Below are 18,723 nucleotides of genomic sequence, written 5' to 3' on the forward strand. Positions count from 1 at the left end.
GTTTGCGCTATGCACGGTTCGTTGTCGCTTTGTTGCTTTATAGAGCAAAACAAAGGGGAAAAAAACAGGGTGCTGAGCCCAAACCGACTGGGTCTCCGGTTCGATTACGAATCCGAGACGAAACCACATATACGTGTTTCCGTGTTATTTGGCTTGCACCCACGGTACAAATATAGTCAATCTGCTAGCTTCTCTTGTGAGTTTGCCGTTTATGATGCGTTTGGTTACCAATATGGATCTGTTTAGGACACATTTAGATGTGACATAACTATCTCACATCTAAACTGATTTCCACTCTGTTTGTGATCTATTTTTTTATCCTAGTTTTTTTATTTCTTGTTGCTGCATTATATATTTGTGGGAGTTTAGATGTGACATTCTTAAAAAACATCTAGATGTAAATTAGACAAAGTGTATCAATTTTTTTTTGCCGTTTTACATATAAGCTGGCAAAAACCAACATTTGCATGTATATTGGTTGCCTGCATCTTCTCTTCCTGCATCGTAGCACCGACTCTACGCACTGTGTTTTGTTACTCGCATTGATTGTACTCATACTAGTGCATGTTGTTTGGTTGCATAGACTGGACATGATTAAGAGTTAACAGCTACACATAACACACAGTGTTACACGGCAAAAGGTCGCGGTCAAACTAAACATGTTGTCTAGCCGTGCACGCCTGGTCGTTGCAGTCCACTGACTTGCCGCCGGCCAGCTTCTCGCCCTTGCTCAACCTTAGAGGCCATGGCGCTGCGGGAGGGTGGGCACCGTCTACGAAGTGGAGGGCGGCGCGGCTGGTGGCAGCCGGCGCGAAGCGCTAGGCAGAAGTGATAGGTCACCATCTACCTTGGTTGAATAGATTTTTAAATTAAACCCTATAAACTGAAAAGAGGGAGTACGAAAAGCTCGGGTTGCAGCTAGGACACAGTTTTGCAGATCATGCCTGACATGCAGGACTTGTGTGTGGGCAATGTTTTCGCCTATGTCAATGATGGAACCAAAGGAGGTTACTATGGTTGACGATAGCGTTGTGGCTAGAGTGTTATCAGTGGAGCATATGGAGGTCGTCTCACCGGCGACCTTGTGTGAGGGACATGATTCACCTTTGTCATGTGAGCAACTGGGCGTGCCTGAGTCGATCGTGTCGGTGGTACTATGGCCAATGATGTTGAGGCGATTGATATGTTGGCACCTGATCCTCTGGAGCCTAGCCAGCCGCTCACCTTTGTGGATCGTGGGTGGTTCCAACGTTACAGTCACCCACTCGCACAAGCCTGTTGCCCAGGTGGTGTCTGTGCGTGAAAAGGCCGATAACATTCTCTTCCAAATTGAGATTCATAGCTTGCTCAAACGTTTGGAGGCGGCTAACCCTGGATCTGGCAAGACGATTGTGGAGGAGGCTCTCAGGAGCAAAAGAAAGAAGAGTGACGCCACAGAAAAGGCGTCTATAGTTGCTTGATGGAGGGCCATCAGTCTCTTAGATTGCCCTTAAGGCCCGACTTGTCTATGTAGATTTGGTGGTGTTCGTGGTCTTCGGACGAGGTTCTCTCGTTGGGTTTTTTTGCGATGTAGGAGTGTGGGGGTTGGTGATCGTTGTGTGTTGGGTATGGTTGTCGGGCTGATCATGCACTTATGGGTTGCATGCTCTGTGAGTAGTCCGTATGTGATTGATTTATATCAGTTTTCGTTTGGTTTTCCGCTAATTAACTGGGCAACTGTCTTCTTCTTAATTAATCAATGAGGCAAATCTTTTGCCTCCGTTTAAGAAAATGTACATGGAGGGGATTCGAATGAAACGACTAGGGGCAGTAGATCTACGACGAGAGCTCTGCCACGTAACATGTCGTGAAATTTTCCTTTTCTATTTCTTGCCCGACGATTGAGCAGCACACAGTCGTCCCCTAGGCCATACACCCCACTGCCGCCCCCCGCCCCATCTCCGGTCACCGGTCAGTCGCCCCTTAGCCGGCCAACACGCCGCGCCCCGGATCCTCCTCTTCCCCGAACGCGCTGGCGCGCCTCTCCGGAGCCTCCCACGACCGCACCCACGGCAAGGTAACGCCCTCCGCCTCTCTCCCTCCTTTTGCTTTGGGTCCATGAGCGAACCAATCACCTAATCTCCACGATCGTTTGCTGGTTAGATTATTATTAGGGTCTAAACAACGCAATCCTGCCACCCTGCTACTGCTAGTGCTATCCAAGGCGGCAGCAACGCTCACCGAGCTGGGGATGGTCAGCATAAACAAGGCAGATATCGTTGAGCCCGCCGATGAAATCTTCCCTCCCATGTATCACAGCCATGCTCTTGTAGTGGACAATTGCCTCGACGCAAATCTGACAATGTACAGATCAATTTCTCCTTCGCGGGTAGTACCAAAGAGAAGTTTCCAACCGCCCACAAACGAGAGACAGGGGCCACAGGCAGAGGAAATAGAAAACCTCCATGTTCAGATTAGTCCTCTCAAATGTAAGCTGAACAAGGTACCGTATTATCGTTCTATACGAGATGAACGGCAGCAGGTTGAGGTCTACCGCCGGCTCTCCCGGTACTACATCCAAGCCCATGAGGTACCAGTCATCACTTATCATGGCTAGCCTTTACAGTTTTCATGATATATATTGCCTGCTTGGTTCGTCCTGTGTGTGCATTTTAGTAGTCTGATGATGTCTACGCCTTTGCGTTTGTGTTCATCTACGGTCCGCTCTTCTACTGCAGTTACCCTCGCCCGGAGAGGAACCAGATAATGCACAACTGAGCAAGGAATTGGAGCGTTGTCTGGATGCTTATGAAATAAATTTCCTCAAGCGTGCCAAAGGCAATCCTGAATGGTACTTCCATCCTGAACAATGCAAGCTTGCCAGCTTGGAAGACTACCAGCGGCTAGTGCTTCGTGATTATGTAGGTCAACAATTGATTCCTCCCTGCCAATTAGTATAAATTTCATCCATGCTGACATTACAAACTTGTTCCCACAATCAGTTAATGAGCATTCTGTTCTAACTACTCTGAGGTTGGGGATGGAATTTGTCTTCGTCTGGTTGAATGCTATGATACTCCTTATAAAGGAAACTGTTAGTGTCCTTTTATGGTAGTCATGATTAACTCAGCAAGTGCCCATGTTTTTTTTGTGTTCCAGTACTAGCAGCAGCCCAAGTAACATTTCCTTTCTGCAGGGTATGTATGGAGATTTGAAGCAATACTGCCTATATTATCATACCTACCAGGGAGATGTAGAGTATGTCCAGTTCTGTGAGCAGATGGCGGAGCAAATTAAGGTAGCCATGATGCAGTCAAGTGTAAACCATTGTATATATTGGTCATGCTAAGTTGGTCTGATAGTGATCTTTTTCCATGTGATAGTGGATTGACAATGAAGCAGCACTCTTCGGCGATCAGGTACTCCTCATAACCTCTTGCATTTGATCTAACTACACTGTGTTGTACCTAGGTGGAAGCACAATTCTGAGTCTACTACGAATTAAATGCACGAAGCTTAGCATCCGAAAGCTTAGCATCTTTGCATTGTGGACTTGAGTTGCTAAGGCATTTAATATGCTTAGCACCTCATCTAAGCACCTTTGCATTGGGGGAGGTCTAAGTGCTTTTGCAAACAATAGAATCTATTCCATCACTCATCATTTATCTTGATAGAAGAGATTTTTAAATTAAGCCATATAAACCATAAAAGAGGGAGTAGTATGAAAAGCTCAGGTGGCAGCTAGGGCTGGCAGTTCTCACTGGCGAACGCTCGGCAATGACTACTCCATTCTACTCCCTCCGTCCCAAAATATAAGAAAGATTTTAACACTACACTAGTGTCAAAAGCGTTCTTATATTATGGAACGGAGGGAGTATAATGTAGTGCATATAAATTTTCATACTTGGTCAAAGTTTATAAAACTTGATTTAAAAACAAAATGTTAACGCCCACACGTGTGGGCGTTAGCCAACTCGTCCACACGCCTCCATCACCGTCCAGTAACTTCTGCACGAATCTTGACACGAATTAGCTGATTTTGTATGCCACGTAGGACAACGCGCGTGTGCGGTGTGTGAGAGAGATCGCCCACACATCCGTTTTACCACACGGAGGGGCCGATGTGTGGGCGTTTAGCAGTTCACCCACACATCAGTTTTTCAGTCACGCACAAGGGCTGGTGTGTGGGCGTTTGCCATCTCGCCCACACACCCGCCTCCTCTCCCACATCCAAGCTGCCAGTTGCCATGCGTTTTGTAGTGTACATGGCAACTATCCTAGTATGATTGCAAGCAAATGGCAACTCTCTCTTTTTTTACCCGAACATGTCAGTTGCCATATGTTTTGCATGGTACATGGCAAACTGCCCTAGCGTGCACGTAAGCAGATGTCAACTCTTTCTTTTTAAATGGCAACTGCCCTAGCGTGCTTGTGAGCACATGGCAACTCTCTCTTTTACCCGAACATGTTTTTTGCCATGCCTTTTTTTGTAGCGCTACATGGCAACTGCCTAGTGTTAGTAGGTGGCAACTCCTAAAGTTTTGAAATCATGGCAACTGTAGTAGACCAGACCACACATGGCAACAGCTGTAGTTGTCCAAAAAATGACAATCTGGAACTTTGACTTGAGATGGCAACTGCAGTTGAGCAAACATGGCAACTGTAGTTGTCCGACATGGCAACTGTAGTTCAGTGACATGGCAACTGCACTTAAACGAACATGGACGAGGGTCCGGCCCATGGCAACTGTGGGGCGCGCGGTAAAGTGTCACATGGGGCGTGCGGGACCACGAGGTACGAGGCCTGACGTACCGGACGTGTGGGCGTTATCTATTTCGCCCACACACACGCGTGTAAGAGGGACCGGGAGGGAAAAAAGAGGCGTGTGGACACTAATTATTTTGCCCACACACAGATGTGAGGACTGGTCCTCTTAGGCACCACACAGAACGTGTGGGCAGATTCCTTAACACCCACACATGTGGCAGTTATCGGCGTCCTTTAAAAAAGAATCTATACTCGCTACGTTGTGGAACGGAGAGAGTATTTTCCAAATCAATAATCTCTTGACCGCTGTGCACGGTGATTCACCCTCCGCACAAAGTAGCAGCCGCCACAGAGCCACGCGCTCCGCTGCGTCCATGCCAGATGCTCCAGCACCTCTCCTGTCTTGTCTCGGTGGAGAGGGGAGGTCGAACGAAACGGACAGTAGATCTAGGACGATTCTGCCACGTAGCGGTTCGTGAAATTTTCCTTTACGTACAATTTCTCGCCCGACGATCGAGCAGCACACAGTCGTCCCCTAGCCTAGGCCCTACACCCCGCAGCTGCCACCCGCCCCATCTCCGGTCACCGGTCAGTCGCCCCTTAGCCGGCCAACACGCCGCGCCCCGAATCCTCCTCTTCCCCGAACACGCTGGCGCGCCTCCCCGGAGCCTCCCACGGCAAGGTAACGCCCTCCGCCTCTCTCCCTCTTTTTGCTTTGGGTCCATGAGCGAACCAATCACCTAATCTCCATGACTGTTTGCCGGTTACATTATTATTAAGGTCTCAACAACGCAATCCTGCTACTGCTAGCGCTAGCGAAGGGGGCAGCAACGAACACCGAGCTGGGGATGGTCAGCATAAGCAAGGCAGATATCGTTGAGCCAAACAGAAGTTTGTAGTGCACAATTGCGTCGACGCAAATCCGACAATGGACAGATCAATTTCTCCTTCGCAGGTAGTACCAAAGAGAAGTTTCCAACCGCCCACAAACGAGAGACAGGGGCAGAGGCAGAGGAAATAGAAAACCTCCATGTTCTGATCAGTCCTCTCAAATGTAAGTTGAACAAGGTACCGTATTATCGTTCTATATGCGATGAACGGCAGCAGGTTGAGGTCTACCGCCGGCTCTCCCGGTACTACATCCAAGCCCATGAGGTACCAGTCATCACTTATCATGGCTAGCCTTTACAGTTTTCATGATATATATTGCCTGCTTGGTTCGTCCTATGTGTGCATTTTAGTAGTATGATGATGTCTGCGCCTTTGCGTTTGTGTTCATCTACGGTCCGCTCTTCTACTGCAGTTACCCTCGCCCGGAGAGGAACCAGATAATGCACAACTGAGCAAGGAATTGGAGCGTTGTCTGGATGCTTATGAAATAAATTTCCTCCAGCGAGCCAAAGACAATCCTGAATGGTACTTCCATCCTGAACAATGCAAGCTTGCCGGCTTGGAAGACTACCAGCGGCTAGTGCTTCGTGATCATGTAGGTCAACAATTGATTCCTCCCTGCCAATTAGTATAACTTTCATCCATGCTGACATTACAAACTTGTTCCCACAATCAGTTAATGGGCATTCTGTTCTAACTACTCTGAGGTTGGGGATGGAATTTTTCTTTGTCTGGTTGAATGCTATGATACTCCTTATAAAGGAAACTGTTAGTGTCCTTTTATGGTAGTCATGATTAACTCAGAAAGTGCCCATGTTTTTTTGTGTTCCAGTACTAGCAGCAGCCCAAGTGACATTTCCTTTCTGCAGGGTATGTATGGAGATTTGAAGCAATACCACCTGTATTATCATACCTATCAGGGAGATGTAGAGTATGTCCAGTTCCGTGAGCAGATGGCGGAGCAAATTAAGGTAGCCATGATGCAGTCAAGTGTAAACCGTTATATATATTGGTCATGCTAAGTTGGTCTGATAGTGATTTTTTTCCATGTGACAGTGGATTGACAATGAAGCAGCACTCTTCGGCGATCAGGTACTCCTCATAACCTCTTGCATTTGATCTAACTACACTGTGTTGTAGTGTCACACATGAGCATGGTAACCATTTAATTTTGTTGTGTAGTGGCTGAGAAACGAGCTAGAGGCTTTTCTTCAAACACTGAGGATTGCGAAGTGGTTTCCGTATATTTCCAGACGCTCAGTTGTCTCTGCCTTACGTATAATGCGCTTCTCCCACCTATTAATTTGGTCGCAGAAATAAGTGATGATGGCATTTTTCAATTCTGTTTCCAATTTCAGGAGCATCTATATAGCCTTCGGTTTGACTTTAACCACCGGAAGGACTTGGATGGTGTCTATCTTGAGATATGGAAATGGGTTGCTAGGAATAAGGTTATATTTTCAGGCCAATCTTCACAATTAATAACAATAAAACTTATGGTGCTCTTTCCATTGTCCCAGCTTTGTATGCTCGTTGATATTGATATCCACTCGCCTTGACATTGCTTAGATGAATTTCGGTGACGCTTTGAAGCAATTGTATGAAGAGAACATTTCCCCCTTCCGCAGGCCTGACATCAAATTAGCACTCGATAGCTATCCAGGCCCCAGTTGGATAAATTCTAGTGTAGGTTCATCTTCGTCAACGATAATGTTCAATTGACTTCTTCAGCTAATTACTTTGCATATGGTTTCATATTTCCATTTAATAATTTTGTTCCATTTAATAATGTTTAATAAATTCTAGTGTAGGTTCATCTTCGTCAACGATAAGGCAAGGGAACCCGCTCTCGCCAATGTTGTTCATCTTAATCATGGAGCCACTGCAGCGGTTATTCCACACAGCATCCGAGTCCGGCCTCCTAGCACCCTTGGCGGCGGTTGGCCTCAAGAACCGCGTGTCAATATTTGCGGACGACGTCATCATCTTCTTGATACCCCACCCGACGGACCTTACCACGTGCACAACGATACTTGACATGTTTGCCGCAGCCTCAGGCCTCCATGCAAACCTAAGGAAGAGTGCTACCCTCCCAATCCGGTGCACACAAGAGCAAATGACGGACGTGACGAATGTACTGGGCTGCTCACTAGGTGGCTTCCCGATGAGATATCTCGGACTGCCACTGACCATCCGGAAGCAATCGGCTGCGCAGTTGCAAGGCCTGGTGGATCATATCGCTGCTTGCCTGCCCACTTGGTGTGCCGCGACCCTACCGAAGAGCAGTAGGTTGATCCTCATCCAATCGGTCCTCTCAGCGATGCTAGTGCATGCAATGTTGGCCATGGAATTACTGGCGAAGACAACCAAGGCGGTCAACAAGATCTTACGAGGATTCCTCTGGTGTGGCAAGGCGGAGGCAAACGAGGGAAACTGCGCGGTGGCCTGGAACGCAGTTTGCACGCCCAAGTGGGCTGGAGGCCTCAGGATCCTGGATGTCGCCTGGATGAATGTAGCAATGCAAGCCCGCTGGCCATGGTTGGCGCGGGTGGATGATCGTTTGCTAGGAATATGTGTAAAACTGGGTCTCCGGTTCGATTACGAATCCGAGACGAAATCACATATACGTGTTTCCCTGTTGTTTGGCTTGCACCCACGGTACAAATATAGTCAATCTGCTAGCTTCTCTTGTGAGTTTGCCGTTTAGGATGCGTTTGGTTACCAATATTGTTTTTTGCCGTTTTACACATATGCTGGCAAAAATCAACATTTGCATGTATATTGGTTGCCTGCATCTCTCTTCCTGCATCGTAGCACCGACTCTACGCATCGTGTTTTGTTGCTCGCATTGATTGTACTCATACTAGTGCACGTTGTTTGGTTGCATACACTGGACATGATTAAGAGTTAACAGCTACACATAACACACAGTGTTACACGGCAAAAGGTCGCGGTCAAACTAAACATGTTGTCCAGCCGTGCACGTCTGGTCGTTGCAGTCCACTGACTTGCCGCCGGCCAGCTTCTCGCCCTTGCTCGACCTTAGAGGCCATGGTGCTGCGGGAGGGTGGGCACCGTCTACGAAGTGGAGGGCGGCGTGGCTGGTGGCAGCCGGCGCGAAGTGCTAGGCAGAAGTGATAGGTCACCATCTACCTTGGTTGAATAGATTTTTAAATTAAACCCTATAAACTGAAAAGAGGGAGTACGAAAAGCTCGGGTTGCAGCTAGGACACAGTTTTGAAGATCATGCCTGACATGCATGACTTGTGTGTGGGCAATGTTTTCGCCTGTGTCAATGGTGGAACCAAAGGAGGTTACTATGGTTGACGATAGCGTTGTGGCTAGAGTGTTATCAGTGGAGCATATGGAGGTCGTCTCACTGGCGACCTTGTGTGAGGGACATGATTCACCTCTGTCATGTGAGCAACTGGGCGTGCCTGAGTCGATCGTGTCGTTGGTACTATGGCCAATGATGTTGAGGCGATTGATATGTTGGCACCTGATCCTCTGGAGCCTAGCCAGCCGCTCACCTTTGTGGATCGTGGGTGGTTCCAACGTTACAGTCACCCACTCGCACAAGTCCGTTGCCCAGGTGGTGTCTGTGCGTGAAAAGGCCGATGAAATTCTCTTTCAAATTGAGATTCATAGCTTGCTCAAATGTTTGGAGGCGGCTAACCCTGGATCCGGCAAGACGATTGTGGAGGAGGCTCTCAGGAGCAAAAGAAAGAGAGTGACGCCGCAGAAAAGGCGTCTATAGTTGTTTGATGGAGGGCCATCAGTCTCTTAGATTGCCCTTAAGGCCCGGCTTGTCTATGTAGATTTGGTGGTGTTCGTGGTCTTCGGACGAGGTTCTCTCGTTGGGTTTTTTTTTGCGATGTAGGAGTATGGGTTTGGTGATCGTTGTGTGTTGGGTATGGTTGTCGGGTCGATCATGCACTTATGGGTTGCATGCTCTGTGAGTAGTCCATATGTGATTGATTTATATCAGTTTTCGCTTGGTTTTCCGCTAATTAACTGGGCAACTCTCTTCTTCTTAGAGCCTGTTTGGGACTGCTATGCTCCTTAAAATTTAGCTCCGCTCCAGAAAACACAAGCCAAACGGGGTAGCTCCACGATATGCCGCTCCGCAAAAAAAACTAGAATCTGGAGTACAACTCCCAGTTTTTTATGAAGCTCTTCAGGGGATGCTCCAAAAAACTCTAGAAGCTGGAGTTGGGTGAAAATTACCCACCACTGCCACCAGTAAGTGGATACCCCTTCGTTTCTTCCCCCTCAACCAATCAAATAGATCATTTCCATCAAATTTCTCATTCTTGAAGCTGGAGCTGGATGGCAGCCAAACATTCTCTTTGATAGTACTACAACTTCTAGATGAAACTACTCCAAAGTGAATTTAGTGGAGCGAAACCAATTTTTGTGAAGTGGAGCAGTCCCAAACATGCCCTTAATTAATCGATGAGGCAAATTTTTTGCCTCCGTTTCAGAAAAAATGTACATGGGAGGGGAATTCGAATGAAACGACTACGGGCAGTAGATCTACGACGAGAGCTCTGCCACGTAACGTGTCGTGAAATTTTCCTTTTCCATTTCTTGCCCGACGATCGAGCACCACACAGTCGTCCCCTAGGCCCTACACCCCGCCGCCGCCCCCCGCCCCATCTCCGGTCACCGGTCAGTCGCCCCTTAGCGGGCCAACACGCCGCGCCCCGAATCCTCCTCTTCCCCGAACGCGCTGGCGCGCCTCTCCGGAGCCTCCCACGACCGCACCCACGGCAAGGTAACGCCCTCCGGCCTCCGCCTCTCTCCCTCTTTTTGCTTTGGGTTCATGAGAGAACCAATCACCTAATCTCCACGATCGTTTGCTGGTTAGATTATTATTAGGGTCTAAACAACGCAATCCTGCCACCCTGCTACTGCTAGTGCTATCCAAGGCGGCAGCAACGCTCACCGAGCTGGGGATGGTCAGCATAAACAAGGAAGATATCGTTGAGCCCGCCGACGAAATCTTCCCTCCCATGGATCACAGCCATGCTCTTGTAGTGGACAATTGCCTCGACGCAAATCCGACAACATACAGATCAATTTCTCCTTCGCGGGTACTCCCTCCGTTCCGAATTACTTGTCGCAGGCATGGATGTATCTAGATGTATTTTAGTTCTAGATACATCCATTTCTGCGGCGAGTAATTTGGAACGGAGGGAGTAGTACCAAAGAGAAGTTTCCAACCGCCCACAAACGAGAGACAGGGGCCAGAGGCAGAGAAAATAGAAAACCTCCATGTTCAGATCAGTCCTCTCAAATGTAAGCTGAATAAGGTACCGTATTATCGTTCTATATGCGATGAACGGCAGCAGGTTGAGGTTTACCGCCGGCTCTCCCGGTACTACAGCCAAGCCCATGAGGTACCAGTCATCACTTATCATGGCTAGCCTTTACAGTTTTCATGATATATATTGCCTGCTTGGTTCGTCCTGTGTGTGCATTTTAGTAGTCTGATGATGTCTGCGCCTTTGCGTTTGTGTTCATCTACGGTCCGCTCTTCTACTGCAGTTACCCTCACCCGGAGAGGAACCAGATAATGCACAACTGAGCAAGGAATTGGAGCGTTGTCTGGATGCTTATGAAATAAATTTCCTCCAGCGCGCCAAGGACAATCCTGAATGGTACTTCCATCCTGAACAATGCAAGCTTGCCGGCTTGGAAGACTACCAGCGGCTAGTGCTTCGTGATCATGTAGGTCAACAATTGATTCCTCCCTGCCAATTAGTATAACTTTCATCCATGCTGACATTACAAACTTGTTCCCACAATCAGTTAATGGGCATTCTGTTCTAACTACTCTGAGGTTGGGGATGGAATTTGTCTTCGTCTGGTTGAATGCTATGATACTCCTTATAAAGGAAACTGTTAGTGTCCTTTTATGGTAGTCATGATTAACTCAGCAAGTGCCCATGTTTTTTTTGTGTTCCAGTACTAGCAGCAGCCCAAGTGACATTTCCTTTCTGCAAGGTATGTATGGAGATTTGAAGCAATACCGCCTGTATTATCATACCTATCAGGGAGATGTAGAGTATGTCCAGTTCCGTGAGCAGATGGCGGAGCAAATTAAGGTAGCCATGATGCAGTCAAGTGTAAACCATTGTATATATTGGTCATGCTAAGTTGGTCTGATAGTGATCTTTTTCCATGTGACAGTGGATTGACGATGAAGCAGCACTCTTCGGCGATCAGGTGCCCCTCAAAACCTCTTGCATTCGATATAACTACACTGTGCTGTAGTGTCACACATGAGCATGATAACCATTTAATTTTGTTGTGTAGCGGCTGAGAAACGAGCTAGAGGCTTTTATTCAAACACTGAGGATTGCGATGCGGTTTTCAAATATTTCCGGACCTTCAGTTGTCTCTGCCTTACGTGTAATGCGCTTCTCCCACCTATTTATTTGGTTGCTGAAGTAAGTGGTGATGGTATTTCACAATTCTGTTTCCAATTTCAGGAGCATCTATATAGCCTTCGGTTTGACTTTAACCACCGGAAGGACTTGGATGGTGTCTATCTTGAGATATGGAAACGGGTTGCTAGGAATAAGGTTATATTATCCGGCCAATCTTCACAATTAAGAAAACTCATGATATCTTTTCCGTTGTGCCAGCTTTGTATGCTCGTTGATACTCCTTCCGTCCGGAAATACTTGTCATCAAAATGAATAAAAAGGGATGTATTTAGATGTAGATACATCCCTTTTTGTCCATTTTGATGACAAGTATTTTCGGACGGAGGGAGTATTAATATCCACTCGCCTTGACATTGCTTAGATGAATTTCGGTGACGCTTTGAAGCAATTGTATGAAGAGAACATTTTCCCCTTCCGCAGGCCTGACATCAAATTAGCACTCAATAGCTATCCAGGCCCCAGTTGGATAAATTCTAGTGTAGGTTCATCTTCGTCAAGGATATTGTTCAATCCACTTCTTCAGCTAATTACTTCGCATATGGTTTCATATTCCTATTTAATAATTTCGTTTCACTAATTGTTCTGTTTGTTTCTTTTTCCAGTATGATACCTACGTGGCTAGCATTGATGAGGGGGTAAGCATGCTTTGTGTGAGATCCATGCCTGATTCGAATCATTTACATTGGTTTAACACTGCTCTATATGTAGTTCTCGGAAGACGAAGCTCATCCCTTGATCATAGAGGCCGTTGAGAAAATGGTTAGTTGATCTTGCTAATTTTGTACTGTAGTTAGGAGGTGTTTCTTTGTGAACTTGATCTGCCTCCAATTGGCTATATTTTCAAGTGGATGCCAATATTACTTTCAGGTTGAGAAATGGAAGAACTATTTGGATTACACCAGAAAGAAATTGGAGAATTGTCTTCGTCTTCGCCGGTGAGTGCCAGAGTCCAATTCACCTTGGCTTCTCTGGAGCAGATTGACTACTTGACTACTTGACCTCCCACATGGGCTCTAAGGTACTGATCTTGTCAACATTATGGTTTGTGATGATCTTGTCTTATGTTCACTAGTACAACATAGCAATATAGCAGTGTCCCATGTCTGCTATTTGTGGATGTAATGTAAGTGGAGTCATAGCCTACTCCACAGCCCATCGATGGAGGTCAGATTTGGTGCGTCATAATCCTAGTAATATATACACATTTTTGTGCGCATTCTAGGGGAATCATCAAATATAATGTATGTATAAATTCCTGCGTTATAAAATGGGGCCAAGATTGAGATATTGTCAGTTATCTTTCAGGCAGTGGCCTGAATTTGGCCTCTTGCTACTGCTGTACTGCATGATGAATCCATGTGATGAAAGAGTGTCGTGTTTTCAATAGAGGGAAGTGAGATTATTGTTTTCTTGATTGTTCTTTAAGCAAGCAGTTAACCGCTCTTGAATAACAGTACCACCGTTTAAGGTCTATATTTTGTTTACCATGTATAACTGTACTACTGCTTTGACTTGTACATACATGCAAGCGTGATGTAGTTCTATAGCAACTAATTTATTTTTCTATACATTGTGATTTCAACGATTGCAAGTATGATTTCTACATTTGAAAGTAAGAACTACAATAAGTCATTTGCAATATGGCAATCTTTTCACCAAGCAAAGCAACACCGTTGAAGTCTTAAGGTGTTTCTGTTTTCTAGGCATAAGCACATCTGCACATGCACGCCTCTAACCACTCTCGCAGTCACACACAAACTGCTTCCTCTATCCCATGCGCAAGTTTACTGATCAGTAGAATGAATCTTCGTTGTGAAACATAATGTTTTGTTGTTTATTTTTTATGTAATGTGTTGCTGAATGATCTTGACATCAGTTATTTATTCTAGGCTATTGAATAGTTCTATATTTCTGTTATGGAAGGTGCGGTTGCGCGGGTGAGCAAATGGGAGTCGAGCCACTCCTGTCCGCGGTGTCCATGGACAAACGGAAGGGGTCAAGTTTGGCAATTGTGGTTGGAGATGCTCTTAGAACTATCCGAGCAAATGTCCCGTGAGATATTTCGCCCTACTCATGGCTAGCATCCAGGGGAGAAGAATGATCACTGCTGCATTGGGAACTCTTCTTAAGAGCGAATATATATGCAGCTTAAAGCTCTCTCTAGTCTTCTTTTGAGCCCTTCCCATGGTCCTCTTAGGACAATGCAAGGTGCTTGAAGTGTGCTTATAAAAATGAACAAATTTTTTTCTTAAGCATCGGTGCTTGCTTTCATGGCAGACTTTAGTTTTGCGAGTACCTTGCATTGCACATGGCCTTAACTATCTTGTGAGTTTCTTTTTAACAGGATGTTAGGTTGGTGATGTTTTGCTTATGAATACAGGGGCCTCGTTCCATCACTTTCTTGTTTAGTGGAGATCTTTGTATTGTTGCAGAAATTGGCTTCGTTAATGAAATTGAAGGAGCATTTTCTTTTGCAAATAAAAAAATTGTAACCTGTTTAGCATTCGAATCGTCACGACATCAAGATGGAGCATGTGAATACGCCGATCGGGCTTGGATCAGGCTGATCTGGGGCCTTAGATTATATAAGATCTTACAGCAGTCCTTTTTTCTTTCGAGGGATACGGCTATCCTTCTTCCTTCCTCCTCCAACCGTTCCTCAGACAAGGATTTGTGGCAAGCAAGTGCAGGGGCACTCGGGTCACTGGTGCCACCTTTTTATTTTAGCTTCCGATTTTCAAAGTTCTACATCTTTTAAATGAGAAATTCAAATTAAGTTCTGTTTTTCATATTTGTATTTCTCGCGACCAACGCTTTCAAATAGGATCCATTTTGAATATATTGTGACGACTTAAAAAAACTGTTAAGTTTCAATTTTTGAAACTTAGTAGGAGCGATCAATAAAAAACAATTATTTTGTGTCTACGATCGTTAGAAAAAATTGCTTAAAATTATATATCTAAAACTTGATGAAACTAGGCATTTTTTTGATGCAAAAATAGTAAGTTTCATCATTGAAACTTAAAGCTATTTTAGGAATTTTTTTTACTGTGCCCTCGTGCGGGATTCAACTACTTCATGAATCGCGGGGCGACAGGGCTTGGCAGATGAGTGCCCCCGCACTTACGTGCCACTGTGAATTTCCAGTTCCTCCTATAAAATCGACTTATTTAAATTACAAATTTAATTCCCGTCAAAAATTTAAAATTTAATCAATTTATTACATATACCTATGGTGAAACTTCCAGCTAGCCCGATCTGAGAATTGGTACAAACACGTTGACAGTTGCTTTTCTATACGACCCTGAGTATATTGCGCCCCAAAGGATGGAACTGCAGAGTACGTATTTTATCGCACGAGGCTTAATCTTCTTGCTCCATGTCGTCGTCCTGCGCAAAGGCCTCCTCCAGCTTCCGGATGTTCTCACGTACGGTGCTCATGTACGCCTGGAACCTCTCGGCCCTCTCCTCTCTCGCGCGAGGGCTCATCATCCTTAGCGAGCTAAGTGGAGGCCCGGTGCGCGGCTCCGGGGTCTTGCGCGTGGTGCCCGCCGGCGGTAGCTTCTGGCGTCGCAGCAGCCTGCGCTCGATCCTGCCCGCAACCTCGTGCATGTCCAGCATCTTCTCCGGCCGCCGCGCGCGTTGTTTGTTCACGGATCGGAGCTGTGGGCTGTCTCGCGTTGCGACCGAGAGATCGATCGATCTTTGCTGTGGTGGCTCCCGTTTCTGGTTACTTTATGGGTACTCCCACGATACCCGATTCCTCCTCCGATTCGAGCTGCGTGGAGTAACCGGTGCCGTTTTGAATTCAAAACGCGTGGCACATTTTTCTTTTTATTGTTTGGTTGCTTTTAAGGACATCTTCAACGCTTACCCACAAAATAGACACCGCATCCATCTGTGGATCAGGAATTAGTCTGCGGACATGGACGCGAATCTGCCTATCCAACGCTATCCGCGTACATTTCAAACACTGTTGAAACAGACTAGACGAACTTTATTCATAGAGTAAACAAGAAATCAATAGGCTACTGAAGTGAAGATCATGCGCTCTCCCCTCGCTCCCGCGACTCCCCCCCCTCCCCACCGTCACCGCCGCCGCTGCCACAGATCTGGCCCTGCGCCATGCCTCCACGCCGGCAAGAGTGCTCGCGCTAGCTGCACCCACAGCCCCCCCCCACCCCAGCGACTGGCGCCGACCGTGCGAGAGAAATTCCCAGAGATCCTGCGGCTGATCTCCCCAGTGCCGCAGGCGGTACTCATGGTGTCGGGGGCTGCGGGGTTGGCGGAGCGCGCGACCAGGATCCGAGACTCTACCTTCGAGTGGATCCGGTGCATGCAGGAGTGGAAGATGGCGGACCGGGCGGTGGCGGAGGCAACTTCGTCGGAGATGAGATCCGTGGCCGTGAAGATCGCCGAGGTCCAACGGAGAAGGGCGGATGTGGAACAAAGGAAACTAGCACGAAGGATCTTCGAGGAGGCCACGCTGGAAGAAAGGGCGAGGATGCCTCCGTTCCCATCCTCCCCGCCGGCCGAATTCGTGATATGGGCGAGGGCGGAGGCAAAATCGACGGAGCCGCGGCGAGCCCTCCGATGGGAGTGCATCCTCGACGTCATTCCGTCAATCAACTGAAGCTTGCTACGGGTAGGATGAATCTCCTACCTCACCATAGATCACTGGAACCGCCGTGGTTTGGAGATCGCGGCGTGGTTCCACCTGGAAATCGATCTCATGTTGACACAGGGATTTGTATCCCAGAAGAGAAGGTTAGTCATCCGATTCCCGATTCAATAGTGTTATTAGAACCAGTGGGGAATGATTTGAGCTTGTGCTCGGAAAACTATAAATCACCATTGACGGAGAGATCCAATTTGGTAGAGATTGGGGATTTTTTCCCCAAAACAGAGCGAGGCTGCCGTTGGGCGGGATAATACGGGCCCCATCATCACCTCTCTCCCGCTGATCCGCTGCAAAAAAGTGAAAACGCCTTTACCTTTTACGTCTCCTCCACAAGGCAGCGCGGATGAATCTATATCTAGGGTTTTTGGGCAGCTCTGGGTCATTCCCTCCCCCCGCCGTCGACAGCCTCACCCTCTGCCTGGCAAAACCAAATCGGCCTCCACTTTGGGATGGCTCAGAAAAGACCTAGCCCGTTCGGGATGTTTTTCTCCCTCTGATCTTTATCCAATCAAACACCTTCGCCCGTTTGATCCACCACCGACGCAGCTCAAGATCATCCGGGAAGGAATTGGAGTAGGTTCCAAATCCTTTGCTCAGGTTGTCATGGCGGACAAGAATGCGCCGCCGATGGGACAGAAGCAGCGTGGTCCGGTCCCTCCGAAAAACCCCGGACGTCGTCAACCTCCAGGAGGTGCGCGTGCTGCGCCGACTGGTAAAGGTACGCCCCCCCTACTCAGACCACTGCCGCTGTGCCTCCGGCTCCAATCCCACCGGCCCCTTTGGTACAAGTTCTTGACGAGCGATACAAGGATATGGTGTGCTTCACTTGCGGGGGCCCTGGCCACTACGTTGGCAACTGCATACAGAAGAAAACCTGTTTTATCTGTGGATTGGAAGGCCACAACGTCAACAATTGTGCTGCCTGGGCACAGCCCCATCCGGTTGCCACCTTCTTTGGGAGTTCTGCGCTGGGACTGGGGTTTTATCACATCGACGCCCCTATGGGAAGAGAAGCAAGCTGGCTGAATTTTAGGAACTGTGGAGAAGTCTGGATTATGAAAGGAGAGATCAACAAGACAAACCTGATGAAAAACCTTTCCGGTATCTTCTGCAAAAACAAACAATGGACGTGGCAAATCAGGCCACTGTCAGAAAAGAAGTTCCTGGTTAGATCCCCCCCTGGAAAGATGTTGATGAATTGATTGAGTTCCCTGCTTTTGATCTACCCATTGATGGTGTCTCTGTGTCTGTGGAAAAATGGACTGGCTCAATTGACCCATTCAGTGAACTTACTGAAGCCTGGGTGATTGTTGAGGGGCTGTCCTCTAAATGGTGTACATGGAAAGTGCTATCTCAAATAGCCTCATGCTTTGGAATTCTTGTAGATGTCGACTGGAATGGCCTGATGAAGAGCTTCTATGAGAAAGTGAGGATCAAAATTGCCTGCAGAGACCCAACAAAAATCCCCTTTGAAAGAATTATGGAGATGAGGAAAAAACTGTATATCCTATCTGTTGGGTAACGTAGTAATTTCAAAAAATTTCCTACGCACACGCAAGATCATGGTGATGTATAGCAACGAGAGGGGAGAATGTAATCTACGTATCCTTGTAGATCGACAACGGAAGCGTTAGCACAACGTGGTTGATGTAGTCGTACGTCTTCACGGCCCGACCGATCAAGCACCGAAACTACGGCACCTCCGAGTTCTAGCACACGTTCAGCTCGATGACGATCCCCGGACTCCGATCCAGCAAAGTGTCGAGGAAGAGTTCCGTCAGCACGACGGCGTGGTGACGATCTTGATGTACTACCGTCGCAGGGCTCCGCCTAAGCACCGCTACAATATTATCGAGGACTATGGTGGAAGGGGGCACCGCACACGGCTAAGAATATGATCACGTGGATCAACTTGTGTCTCTAGGGGTGCTCCCTGCCTCCGTATATAAA

The 18,723-nt window shown here is 47.3% G+C and overlaps 2 protein-coding genes across 2 annotated transcripts; both read left to right on the top strand.

The window, feature by feature from the left end:
* The first annotated feature begins 2,287 nt into the window (after window positions 1–2,287).
* LOC147980913 (uncharacterized) lies at window positions 2,288–3,468 on the top strand. The gene is made up of 5 exons (XM_087515793.1): window positions 2,288–2,569; window positions 2,718–2,900; window positions 3,176–3,277; window positions 3,363–3,398; window positions 3,451–3,468. The coding sequence occupies exons 1-5, from the start codon at window positions 2,288–2,290 to the stop codon at window positions 3,466–3,468; spliced, it is 621 nt and encodes a 206-aa protein (XP_087371919.1).
* Window positions 3,469–10,652: 7,184 nt separating this feature from the next.
* LOC147980914 (uncharacterized) lies at window positions 10,653–14,148 on the top strand. The gene is made up of 12 exons (XM_087515795.1): window positions 10,653–10,733; window positions 10,851–11,039; window positions 11,188–11,374; window positions 11,647–11,747; window positions 11,833–11,868; window positions 11,959–12,054; window positions 12,135–12,227; window positions 12,454–12,570; window positions 12,695–12,727; window positions 12,801–12,851; window positions 12,960–13,027; window positions 14,016–14,148. The coding sequence occupies exons 1-12, from the start codon at window positions 10,653–10,655 to the stop codon at window positions 14,146–14,148; spliced, it is 1,185 nt and encodes a 394-aa protein (XP_087371921.1).
* Window positions 14,149–18,723: the final 4,575 nt, after the last annotated feature.

The sequence above is a fragment of the Triticum urartu genome, chromosome 3A, assembly GCF_056163025.1.
Source record: "Triticum urartu cultivar PI428250 chromosome 3A, HENAU_Tu73, whole genome shotgun sequence".
Lineage (NCBI taxonomy): Eukaryota > Viridiplantae > Streptophyta > Magnoliopsida > Poales > Poaceae > Triticum > Triticum urartu.